General features: G+C 36.5%; 1 protein-coding gene across 36 annotated transcripts in view; it reads left to right on the forward strand.

The window, feature by feature from the left end:
• RBFOX1 (RNA binding fox-1 homolog 1) overlaps positions 1 to 13497 on the forward strand; it is a 745900-nt gene that overhangs the window by 690216 nt on the left and 42187 nt on the right. For all 36 annotated transcript variants that reach the window (XM_048962261.1, XM_048962269.1, XM_048962272.1 and 33 more), the window contains one exon: positions 3935 to 4067. In XM_048962261.1, coding sequence (XP_048818218.1) covers positions 3935 to 4067 — 133 coding nt within the window. The remainder of the gene's footprint in view (positions 1 to 3934; positions 4068 to 13497) is intronic.

The raw sequence follows: 13497 nt of genomic DNA on the forward strand, positions 1-13497 counted from the left end.
TTTCAGAACTCAAGCTTTATCAATGCTCAGTCTGTTTTCCAATGCTTAGGTGGAGATCTGGTGTCTAGAAAGTCATTTTTATTTAGTAGAAGATGAACAAAACCAAAGCTTGTATGTTTTGGGAGAAAATAAGATTTTAATAAATTTAATTTGTGAACACAACTGTGATTGGCATGAAAGGGATCTGTATCTCATACCTGTATTTCTTTCCTATATGAGATTGTTATTTACCTAAATTTTACCCACATTGTAGCAAGTCCTGTTAATCCCAAAAGGCTTTTATCTTTCAGAAACGTTGCATTGTGCTGACCAAATTAAAAGCTTAAGATCTAAACTGAAGTTTGATGAAGTACCAAGACAGTGTTTCCATGTTTACAAAGTGTGCAGATGATTTTTTGGGACAATTTTCATTGTAATAATATAAGTGGGTTTTTTTGTTGTTGTTTTTTGAGGTTTTTTTGTGTTTTTTTTTTTTGTTTGTTTGTTTGTTTGTTTTTGTTTTTTTAATCTTAAGTGTAGAACAAATACATTTAAATAAGAGATTTTACCAAATTAGCATTCCTTTTTTTTTTTTTTTTTAAGTTAGGCTGTAATAAAAGATTATTTATATGCTTTTTGGTAATCACACTAGGCAACAAACAAGTGCTTTTACTCTTTTTCATTAGAAAAAGAAAAACTGTATTTCCATTGTATTAACTGCTTTTATGTTTTCACAGTTGTAGTGCCATTCACATTTGAATAACATAATAACCAACTATAGAACTGATAGGGACTATTAGATGAGAAAGTGAATTGCCTCTTTGGCTTATATTTGATTGTATGAAGTCCTTAGAGATGTAGGTTTCGTGTTGGTTTTGTTGTTGTTGTTTTGTTTTACTTTTTTTCTGTTTGTTTCTTTGTTTGTTTAACCTCATATTGTTACCAATAACGAGCAGTTGGAGAAATTTCCCTTTTCCCTATCTCAGATCAGAATTCCAGTCATCAAATTACTTTGATACATTTAAGCTATTTTTATTTAGAAAGGTACTCTGATGCTTCCTAGCTGATGGTCAAACACATTTTCTATGCCATTATATTAGCATTTTCAGTGACTGAGTTTCAATAGTTTGGCACGGAGGCACTAAGGAAGGTTGACCTACAAACTGGAAGTCATTAAATTCTTAACCCTCCTGGCTAGTATATTCATTACTTTGGGGGCTGGTTGATGCCTCTTAATGCTTCCTGATGGGAAAGACCATCTCATAAAATTGTTTTTATTAAGTCCATTATTCAGTTATGTTCCAGTGGTGTTACTTCTGGTTATTTTGGGGTTGAGGATATTAAAAAGTTGGTAGCAAAATAAATTCTGTGGTTATTGCATGCTCCTTACCACCTGATTTCTCAGCTGGGATAAAGCAGCATCATTTTTTTTTACTGAACTCAAATCTAGGCTGACATGATCTTACCAATTACTATACCTCTGGCAATAATTGCAGTCTTTAATAATGTATCTGTAATTAGAAGGCATGTTTTCACAGCTCTATTAGGATGACCCAAGTCATTTCTGGGGGATGGATGTAATTCTACTTCATATGAGATAGCTTTCTGTAAGATTTTGCAACACCATTCATAGTTCCATATTTCTCAGATTTAGTTTCCATTATGACTTATCTTCTTCGTGACAGAACTGCAGATCATTATTCTAAATTTTACTTGTTGCATCTGTAAGATTTTCTAGAGTTTTGCTTTACTCTAGATGTGTTATGTTTTATGATTTTCTTAAGGAGTCAATACATGTGAGATGAGCATAGCATAACTGTGGAACTAATTCAGACTTTCCATTTTAATACAACATAGAAAAAAATCAGATTCCTTGAAAATGGTAGAAATCCCCTTCTGGTCTTAGCATCTCTCATAAATGTTTGCAAAATTACTGCAGTTTTTGTGCGTTGTTTTGTGTGTGTGTGAAAGCTATATTAATGGTATAATTAAAAGTAATGAAGAAATACAAAAACATTAGCCACTGTTACTTTTTTCATCTGAAATGAAGAGACAGGCCCATTATTTATACACCTCCCACTCTACATAGAGAAATGGACAAGTTGATTTCAAACAGTACATTTTACAGAAGCAAAACTGTCTGGGACCCTGACTTTTTTGTTTTGGTTTGTTTTTCTGAAAGATGAACTATTTACTTCTTGAAACATAGCTAAATATGTTAACTGCTAAGAACTGACTGCTGAAACAGATCTTAGGAGTAGAGGTTCTCAGATTACGTGTAAATCCACGGCGTTGTTAAATCCCCATTTGATTGCTTGAGTTTAGAATTTCTCGAGTTGGTTTATTTTTCTTTACAGCTGCTTCTGTTACTCCGTAGAAGTGCATTTTCAGTATGTAAAGAACTATAGAAGCACATGTAAGTGAAGAAGTTATCCAAACTGCTCAAAGCTGATCAGGCTTCTTCATTCATGCTTGTTAGTGGCATTTAAGTCAGATCAATTTCTCTTATTCTTGGCAGTTCCCTAAAACTACATTTATTAAAGGTAGCTACAGAATACTAAGCTTTAGGCTTGTTATTTAAGATATGTACAATTTCAGGCATGATTTCATGGCCATACTCTTCAGTGAGAGGGACCGGACAGTCCGAATGAGGCATAGCATTACGGCAATAATGAAGTCACCATTATTACAGTATTTTCATTTACATTTCATCTAATAACATTTACAAGTTGAGAATTTTTTGTCTTTATTTCAAATTCAAGGCTATTTTAAAAATTTAACAGATGAAAGACAAATGTGAAATGAAAGCATATTTCGGACTTGAAAAACTGTTTTAGTCATCATTTCCTTCATTTGCTTTTATCAGGGTGCTACAAAGCAATATTAATGTATCTCTTTATTTACATGCTGTAAATAATTCAGTATGTTGAAGCACAATTAAAGTAACCTGAGTGCCATCAGAGCTGGATTTAATTTTCTGTGTCTCACTGATGAATTGGTTCCAAAAAGACGTTTTAACAGTAGCCAGCAACATGTGTCTAAAGAAGAAAAGAATAATTAAGTATTCATTTTAAAAAAGTAAAATAAAATAGGAAGTTTCATTTTTTCTTTTTTTTTAATTAAAATAGTTGGGAACAGAAGAGTTTTAGAGATATTTTACAGAAAACGAATAAAACTTACCACTGTATTACTATTCTATTTCTGATGAAAATATGTTGTTTTGTGTGAAATGGTAATTAATGTTTACAGCTACTTGCAATGACAATATAAAATTGTCTGTTTCTTCTTTATATATCTAATTTATTTCTATTAGGTCTGAATATTTTCTGAATTCACATATTTACAAACTATTCAGCTTTTGCCTTTGAAGAAATAATATGTACTATCATAAACATGATACACCTCCCAAACTCTGAGAAAGCTCTTGCTCTCTCTTTTTTTCCCCTTGATATACAACTCAGACCTATTAGTAATCACATTTTTGAAAATGGAAGCTCCGTTGCATTTGTAAAATCATCAAATTATTCAGATCAAAAGGGGACTGTTGGACGTCACTTGGTCCAATGTTTCACACCTGCTTGGAAGATCCAGAAATTTCTCTGGTGCTATAAATTTGTGCCTGGGCTGAGTGTTGTTGGCTTCAAACATCTCTTTTTAGAGGTGCTGTCTGCAACAGACAGCATTGTTTTTATTAATGAGTCTCTTCCAGGGACATCAGAGCTACCTGTGTTAATGCCATCTAAATTCCCAGCTTGCAGGGAATACAAAGATCTTATGTAAGATAATGAGGCCTCTGGTTGAATGACTAATAATTTACTTATTTGACAATATCCACCTCATCCAGTTAAAGACCGTGCTTTAATATAGGCACAACAATACTGCTACACTACTTTTACCTAGTTTTAAAGCACCAGATTGATCTGAATATTTTGTATTTCTCTTCTTTTCTGTGCAGTGCCAGGATTTCCCTACCCTGCTGCAACTGCAGCTGCCGCGTACAGAGGTGCCCACCTAAGAGGCCGAGGTCGCACAGTGTACAACACGTTTCGTGCAGCAGCACCCCCCCCTCCGATTCCAGCCTACGGCGGGTAAGGAGATCAGCCTCTTTTACCTAACACCGTGAATTTCCAAAGGCTGCAAACTGTTTGTAACTGTGGTGCATGCTGGTCGTGTCTCACTGCAGAAACCAACACAGCATGCAACCAATCCAAGAATTGGAAGTGGTGCACCTTGCACTGAGTATTGAAAAATGACTGTAATTTGTACTGCCATGGTTGGTGGCCTTAAGCATTAGAGGTGTCACATATTGTTATGTAAATGCTCTTGGAGACTGAATGCTCTGAACAGAGAAATTGTTTCAGCTAAAGATGTGTTTTTGATGATTGCAAACATCTGGTTATTAAGGAGGTTGGATCAAGTAACTTCTTTTTCTTCAAATCATCCATTGAAAGTTGTCTCTGTACCTAAATGCTTAGTGTCTTTTTGGATTTTTTTTGTTTGTTTGTTTGCTTGTTTTATTTTTTGTTGTTGTTGTTGTTTTTAAATGGTTTTTTTAATTATAATTTTAGTTTTTCTAGTTGATATTTTAGTCAAGATAGAAATGTGGACTGCTTCTTAAGGGTCACATGCTTTCTGGTACGTATTTGCTTAAATTACACCTTAACATTTTACTGTTAGTGACCTACCTTTACTAAAAGCAACAATAAAGGAACAAAGGAGAGAAATCCATTGCAATCATTTTTAGAAACTCAATTTTATTTTCTGTTATTCGGAAGTGTAAAAGCATGGTATATTTCTGAAGGAAAGAAGGGAAAAACAGAGTGTAGTAGCTCTGTAAATGCTGACAGAATGTTTTTGTATGATGCCTGTGGTCTTTAAAATCCTTAGCAATGTCGAAACATTTTCAGCTATTAAGAAATCAGTAAGTTTAGTAAATCCGTAAACATGGAAGATCCCTGGGTAAAATAGCATTTTATGATAACAGTTTGTAGTAGGTATGTCGGTACTTCTCTGTAGAGCAACGGATCTTTCTGGGAAAGGGAAAGGAAGGTTTGGAAAGTTGGGGAGTGAAAGTGATTTCTCTCTTTCACCAAAATAATGCCACACAGCTCATCTACTCTGGCATTGGATATCCTCATATAAGGACCCTTGCAGCACAATATGATGCTGAGACCCTCTCCTCCTTCTTAATTACAGCAGAAGACAGGTGCCCTTCACTAGTCCCCCCACCCCAGACTTCCTTTGAATTCTGCTGAGAAAAGCCAGATGAAGGTATTCAAGACTAATTTGGGCTTAATCTTTTCCATATTCTCAAAACACAGTAAAATAATTATGTGGCTCACAGTGTACCAGATTTAAGGAGATACCTGAAATATTCTTGACTGAGACACAATGTCTAGAACTACAGTAATAGACCAAAGTAATACAAAATGAGGCACAGGATCAATATCGCAAGGATCAATATGCTGTTGTAGTATTGGAACCTGGTAATGTCAATAATGCTTATTCCGGCCATATTAAGGACATGCTGGTGTGTTTCCAGTTGCATTAGTTCGTTTAGATCTCCTAGCAGCCTTTTACAACTAAGCTGACTAAATCCATCTCTGGTTGGAAGCAGTTTCTTATGAAGCCTGTATTTGATTAAGCCAGAAGGCATGTCTTTTCTTCTAGACAAAAGTAGTCAGTCAGCCACTGAGCTAAATTTTTCCAGGATATCTGGGACATGCTCTCTGACCATTCATTCACATTGGTCAGTACCCCTCAGAGAATTAAGCTGTTTGAAAAATAAATATGAAAGTGATGACACAATGCCAGGTTATTATTATTATTATTTTTTTTAAGTGAACTACATCTTTTTTTCTTTATAGACTAAGTAATACTATTCAACTTAAGGGAGGAAGACACCATGGTTTTTGAAAAAGATTGTCTGAGTTACCTTTGGGCAAGTATGGCATCCCACCCAAGCACCCTATTGTTGCCTAGACTGTCTATTTTAGAGGTAATCCAGGTATTCGTATGTGGCAAAGAGGGGAACAAGTTTAGAATGCCTTACAGGGCTGACTTCATACCTGGATGTCTAAGTTATGAAATGGGTACTGCAGGTACAAAATAAACATATTTACATGTACTGCGTACTGCAAGCACAGATACATGTTTTATAGTTTTCCTTTGTGCTTTTAAGACTTTACCTGTTTACCAATTTAATTTATAGGCCTTTAATTTAAGAAGCCACATAAGGGAGGTCTGTGTGTGTTGTGTTGGATACACCTGTGTGTTCATAGTTGAGTTAGTATAGTGATTCCACAAGAAGAATTAGATTTCCAAGTGTAATGAATATGAATCCTCATAAACAGTACTGCTTAATTCCAGCATTTTACTGATCAAATTTGATGTAAAGATCATGAAATCATATTTAAAGCTAATAGGTGCTTCAGCATGAATCTGCAGGATGGTTTGACAGTTAGGTTGGACAGATCTCATGTGCCTTCATGATCTGTCCTTAAAGTTGACTTAAGGAGCCATGCACTGACACAGGAGAGAAGTTAGATCATTATGTTGGCACAACGGCCTCCAGTTTTCTGAGCTAAGTCATCAGTCATCCAGGATTCTACTCTGCCATCCAATACATTGCCAATAAATTCAGTATGTATTAGAAACAGTCTCACTGCAAAATTTTTCAATTCATAAGCTAAATAAAATTACCAAAAGTGATTAGGTTGGAAGGCACCTTAAAGATCATCTAGTTCCAATCCCTTGCCATAGGAAGGAATATCACTCATCAGATCAGGCTGCCCAGGGACTCATCCAGCGTAGTTGTGAGCACCTCCTAGGACAGGACACCAACATTTTTTGGGGCAGCCTGTGACAGGTCCTCAACCCCCTCTGACTAAATAATCTCTTCCTGACATCTGAGTCTCACATTTTATTTTAAAACTGTCCCCCTTCTTGCTATCTGTGTGTATTAAAAAGTCTCTCTCCTGTTTATAAGCTCTCCTTAAGCAGTGGAAGATCACAGTGAGGTCTCCCTGGAGCATTCTCCAGGTTGAACCATCCCAGCCCCTTTAGCTTTTCTTTGTAAGAGGGGTAGCCTGGCCTGGAGGGTGCTCAGGCACCAGCAGCCACAGCACAGCAGCCTCGTGGCCCTTCCAAAAGCTCTCCATGTGGCTCCCCACTCTGCCAGGTCCGCTATAGGCATGATGGCACCGGCCCAGCTGCACAGGGAAAATGGTGGCCGCAGCCATCTTGTCTTCATTTAGATAGGTTTGAGTTCAGAGATGAGTCAGGTTTATTTTTCCTTCCACCTGTGGTTTAAAATAGCACATTGATTTCTGATACATAAATTTACATCTTCTGTGATTTGTGGATCAGCACAGACCCTAATAGTTTCGTTGCACTGGTCTGCAGTTGGATGGATAATGCTTTATTCTGAAATAATTTCTTTGGCCTGGTGTATCATCTGCCAGTAGCTTCCCTGATACAGCAGTCCCATTCGGAATTTCTTCTCAACGCTTTGTTCTGTGCTCACTCATTATGTATTCTGATTTATCAAAGAGGCCAAAAGGCAGAAGGAATCCTTGATCAATGAAAACAAACTATAAGTATGTTGTTTTCAGTTTCAATGGAAGTAAGAGTCAGGGACAATTACAGAGAAAATAAAGAGATCATAGAGCCACAGCCATTCACAATAAGTCTCCCTCCAACCCTGATGGAGTAGCAGTATTAAAGGCCAGCATGCCAGGCTGGCAGCAAAGTCTTGTGGCTTTTATTTTAATTTTTTTTTCAATTGGTTGGAAACAGAAATGCTGAGGTTCTGACAGGCTGACTCCTGTTCTTACCCCTGCCATCAAAATGGTTCCAAAGAATGTTTATCAATCAGGTGATAGGCGCTTTATATATAAAAATATAAATATAAATATATATATAAAAAAAATCAAACTAATGAACTAAGTTACAAAAGGAAGCAAACAACAAGAACATCATTTGTTGATAAGAAAAATGGAAAACTCCTTGTCTGTTGTTTTGCAATTAATTTAGCAGCAAGCTTTCATTTTTCCACTCAAGGAAGTAGCACTGCTTACAGCCAAGCAATCAGTTTGATGCAAAAATATTTTCAATAATTAAAAAAAATTGGTGTCCCATGTATTTATTTTTGAATAACAATATTTACATTTACAGTAAAACTCCGCAACATACAGTTAGAAAATACAATTTCCTTTTTAAAAAGTACCTACCTATAAATGTAAAATGTTAAGCTGATTTGAAAAGATTTTTTTCATTTTCTTTCATTTCTTTAATATTTGACAGCTTACATGAAATGAAATATAATAAGTGATTTGAAATAATTTTTTGCACACTGATTTGCTTATATTCAAAAGTTTTAGAACTGTAAAGAATCATTTTCAAATAGGAAATCAATGGCAAGGCTAGGAACGTGTATTTTCTTACCAGTCTTACAAGCTTGATACTAGTGCTTATCTCAGCTGCACGGTCTCAAGATTCCCTGCTCTGTAACAAAAACCTACTTTCTTTTCTGTTTCCCTTAAGCTGTATTTATTCTTGTTTACATGTCCTGTTTGATACTGTCTGATTTTTTCTTAGACTCTGTATCAGCAATGTTATGAAAATGCAGTGTGTCCTGATCTGTCAGGAAATACAGATCTCGTCATTAGTTAGGCAGTACAAATTACTATGTATTCTTACGGAAAGCTCTCTTCTCACAGTTACTGAGAAACAGCAAATACAACACACTTTACTAAATCTACAGAAAACTGGTGAATACAGGTGTATTTAGAGCCACTGTTTTCTTATAAATCCAAAGACATCTTACATGCTTTAAAACATGGTTGTCCGGTCTTCTGGCTCACCTAGGATGCATTGAGTGAGGAGCGACTGTCTTGGGCCTGTTGATGTTTTGGCAGTTGCCAAGCGATTATTGGGTGTCCGGAGCTGGGCCAAGCCACTCAGCAGGCAGGAGGTGCCGCCATGATGGCATGAGGCAGGGGGCAGAACAGAGCAGAGGCTGTGCTGGGCCACATGTAGCCTGTGGGCTACAGGTTGGACATGTGTCACTTTAAAATTAAGTAAATACGTAGTACATAATTATTGAATTCTTTAGCTGAGAGTGAGGCATTTCAGTAATTCCTTGAGATAGTCTCGTGTAACTCATTTAAAATACTTCATTTTTATCAATCATTTCTAATACTTTAAAATATTACAATGTGTAACTTGCTCTTCACCTTTTATGTGTATTCAACTTCTGTACCATAACATTCTACTCAAACAGATAATATGAAGCTTAGTTTGTGTGAGAAAATAGAACATTTACATTTCTGAAAGTCTATGCTGGGTGGAAATCTTAAATTCAAGGCTATGTTGCAGGAGGAAGAGAAAGAAGTGGTCATGTATGTGGTGTGAGAAGTGCATGGAGGGCAAGCCTGCCAATTCAGGAGGTTGTGACTACGAGCTATTTCTTGCTTCTCTCGGGGACCTGCCTGTCTGTGTAGTTCACAGCAAAACTGTTAACTTGTTTGAGGAGAAGAGCAGTTACTAACTTGATTAAAATCCTTTTATATGGTCCTTTCTGATCAGCTTTCAGGTAGGAGATTTGGAGGTCACTCTTCTTCGTGCTTTCTTTCAGGCTTCTCTCTGGCTACTAAGCAGTATTTTATAGTGTTTTGTCATAGAATCATAGAATAGTGTGAGTTGGAAGGAATCCACAACGATCTCTCTAATAGTTTTATGTGCTTCTTGTATTGCAGTGCCCAGATTGCACCCAATGCTCGAGGTGAGGCTGCACACTGCAAGGCAGAGCAGGGTATGGGGTACAGCTTATATCAGAATCAATCAGACAAGCTTGAAACACAGACAGGCTAGTGGCAATATGACTGGTACACAGCCCTCTCACTCTGTACTCTGTTGATGACATTATTTTATTTAAAAGATAAATTTAAAAAAAGCAAATACATCAGTGAAAAAAAGTCTTGCTTTGATCTTTTTCTTTCTAAGTTTATTTGTTTTATTTACACAGTGTCCGATAACAGTCTAAGGAATGTTCTAATCGATCAGAAGCTGCTAGAAAAAGTAGTTGTATGGCAGATTTTGGATGCAGATGGCGGTACGTAGACTGCCAAAAGAAAGGAGAAGGAAGCAGGTTTTGCTTTCTTTAGCAGATGACTAAACGTAAACAATGTGATTTTGTACCCTGTAATTGCTTTGGAACTCTGCTGAAACTAGTAGGTCAGCATTCTTAAAAATCATTTGCCAAATACTAAAACATGATGAGTGTGGTGTTCTATCTTTAAACAATTGCCAAGAAAAGCTAATGTCCAGCACTGTATGTCTGCTAGTATTGCAGTTAAAACTAATGAAAAGCCCTTCTCTTCCAGCATCATTTGCCTCAAGGTCTTCAGAAGTTTAGTATGTGATGACTTTGCATCCTTCCAATGCACTCCATCTAATTCTGATGAACCTAACAGGGACGTAGCTGCTATCTTCACTTCTTTTTGTGGGAGAAGAGGGAATAACGATATGTTTTTATCTCTTTCATGTTTCTGGGTTAGAAGCATAACAATCCCTTGTTATCTGAAGTTTTTTTAGTTTCTGAAGAAATGCAAGAAGGAGCTCTCAACTTTTGTATAGTCAGCCAAGGGGAAAAAAAAGAAGAAAAAATAACCAACACACACAGAAATATGAACTTGACTGTTTTTGGAGAAGAAAAGGCAGCAGATACATGTTGCAGGATTACTTCCTGAATGTCCTACTTCTTGTTTAGTTGTGCGTTATGTTAATGAACTCATGAACTCAGGGAATGAGAACTGTTGAGAATGGGCATGTGAAGTATGTCATTGTACTCTATTTAATAGCTGGAAACTTGAGAGTCTACTCTGATCACATCTGCAGCGTGCAGAGAGCTTGCAGATTGATGAGTAAGATGAAGGCAAAGAAGGGCGGGGGGAGTCAAAGGCTTGTATTAGAAAAAATCTTCTAGTGGATTGTTAGAACAAGAGAACTTGTTAAAGAAAGAGATGATATAAAATATATTTTCATGTGTAAACAGAAGAAAGTAAAAAATATAATCAAAGAAGACAATACATATGGGGAGTAAGGAGAGAAATAGTACCAGGTATAAAGTAGACGTAATGGCAGTAGAAATTGACATTGAGATGAGTGCTGAGGAAGAGGAAACCAAAATGTGGAACAAATATTGTGTGATGTAATTAGAGTGCTGAACATCTTCTTTCTTCGGTTTACTTTAAATAAGGCTATAATTTCATCTGTTATTTGTTTCATGAAGAAAGCTTTGTATGAAGGGTATATGAAGGAATTTCAGCAGAGATCAAAAACTGAAAAATATATTTTAGACAGTGAAAGTGACTACCAGCAATCAAAGTGGAGAATTTTAGTTCAGATGCTTTCTTGTAATTGTGAGGGAGGAGAAATAATGCACTGTAACCACAATTTGTGTTGCAGTGGCTCAATCACAATTGTAATGCCTGTTTATTCCGCTGACTCAGTTACTCCATGCACTTAATCTGCTTTACGTTATTTTTGTTAACTTGTGCAGATTGTTTGAATGACTGAGGGCCACACGCACTCAGCTGGCATGAAGTTACTGAACTAAGGTTTGCACACTTGAGAGCTATCTTATGCAACTGACGGGTTAGAGGATACAAAAATGGCAGTGAAGACAGATGTGGTCCTCATTATAGAATATTATAAAGGCTGACTCTAAACTACTAAGCAGTTTGTCTTAATTTACAACAAGAAATATTTTAAGACACAGGGAATGAGTAAAGTAGAATCACAGGATTGTAGGGGTTAGAAAGGGACCTCTGGAGGTCATCGAGTCCAGCCCCACTTCTAAAGCAGGTTCTCTACGGTAGGTCACACAGGTGGGCATCCAGAGCACTTAAACCCAAGCAAAGTTGTTTAATTATTGGTTAGAAAACAGTTTCATATCTATGAAAAAAGAATTCTAGGAAATGATTGCAATGTATGATGTTATTTAGATGTGTGTTTTCTTATTAAATCAAAATTTCAATTTTTTCTGTTTTTCTTAGCTCTATAAAATACAACTGAATAACTTCCCCAAATTTGTTATTTTAAATGCTTCCAGGTAATGCATTAATATATCACACGGTCAGAAGTGAAGTAATTCAGATTTCAATAACATGGCTATTTCCAGACCCTCTATTAGTTGACAAGGAACTCAAGATTTATGTGGCTTCCAGGACAACTTCTTGAACATAAATTGTAAAAGGAGCTGTGGCAAGATGGGTCCTTCTGTGGTGCATTCATTCTCTTCCCAGATTTGAGACTTGTTTTCTGTGCTCAACTTCAGAGAGAGAAAAGGGGATGATGAGTCAAGCAAATTACCCTTTGGAAAATCATATACTGGAGGAAAGAAAAATGCAGTGTAGTTCTTGATGCTTTGTACTTAGTCTTTCTGTTAGAAAACATTATTTGACTCCCCTGATAAGATTCAGTCACAGGAGTCAACGAGTGACAGTGAATGGAAGAGATAGTCTGAAAATATACAACAATGTGAAGAAAGTTAAGAGAAAAAAAATCGTAAGAAGTAGCAGGTCTCATATTCAACATATACTACAAAAGTGTAAGGAGGAAATCAGATAAAATTAGCTGATTTCTTTTCATAGTTCATGTCCTGCCTACAAATGTTATACTCATTTGCCTGTTTCTGTCTCTTCGTGTTAATACTAGCCATATTTAATGGTAGTCATGCATTTGTGTCTCATTTAGTGCTGAGTACTTCCTCCAGTATAACATTTGTTAAGCAGCTACTGAGCTGGAATTCAAAATAAGTTTCCGTCTGTACATGATTGAGCATTATATGTAAAAGTAAGACCTAGACAAATGAACTAACCTACTCAGGATTACATCCAGCTGCATTTGGGAATTCAAAGTGTTTCAGTCTATATTCATCTTTTGACATCTCCACTACAAATTCACAAGTCACCAAGAGGAGAAAGAAAATACGTCCTGTTTTTAACACACATTCTCTCAAATTTGTTATTTTCTGAATAATAATGTTCAGTAATAATGGAAAATAGTATGTCTTAATATTATGTGGGGGGTTGATCTTGGCTGATGGCCAGACCCAGCTGCTCCCTCACTCCTACTCCTCAGCATAATGCAGGGAGAAAATGAGATGGAGCTCATGGATTGAGGTAAGGACAGGGAGATCACTTGCTAATTACCTTCATGGTCAATGTAGACTGGACTTCAGGAAACTAATTTAATTGATTACTAAATAAAATAGGGTTGGTGGTGAGAAGCAAAGACAAAAATTCTAACACTTAATTGTCTGTATCTCGCTTTTCGTAGTCTCAATTAAACTCCTTCATTCCATGCTCCTCTGTCTCCTACACAAGTGGAGGGGTGTAGGGGGCTGGGAAATGGGGGATTGTAACCAGTTTGTAAGATTTCCTCTCCACTGAGGGGATTTCCTACTTCTTTAGTGTGAGCTCTCCATGAGCTGCAGCTTCCCTTAGAACTTAC

The sequence above is a fragment of the Lagopus muta genome, chromosome 15 (assembly GCF_023343835.1).
Source record: "Lagopus muta isolate bLagMut1 chromosome 15, bLagMut1 primary, whole genome shotgun sequence".
In the NCBI taxonomy this organism is placed as follows: domain Eukaryota; kingdom Metazoa; phylum Chordata; class Aves; order Galliformes; family Phasianidae; genus Lagopus; species Lagopus muta.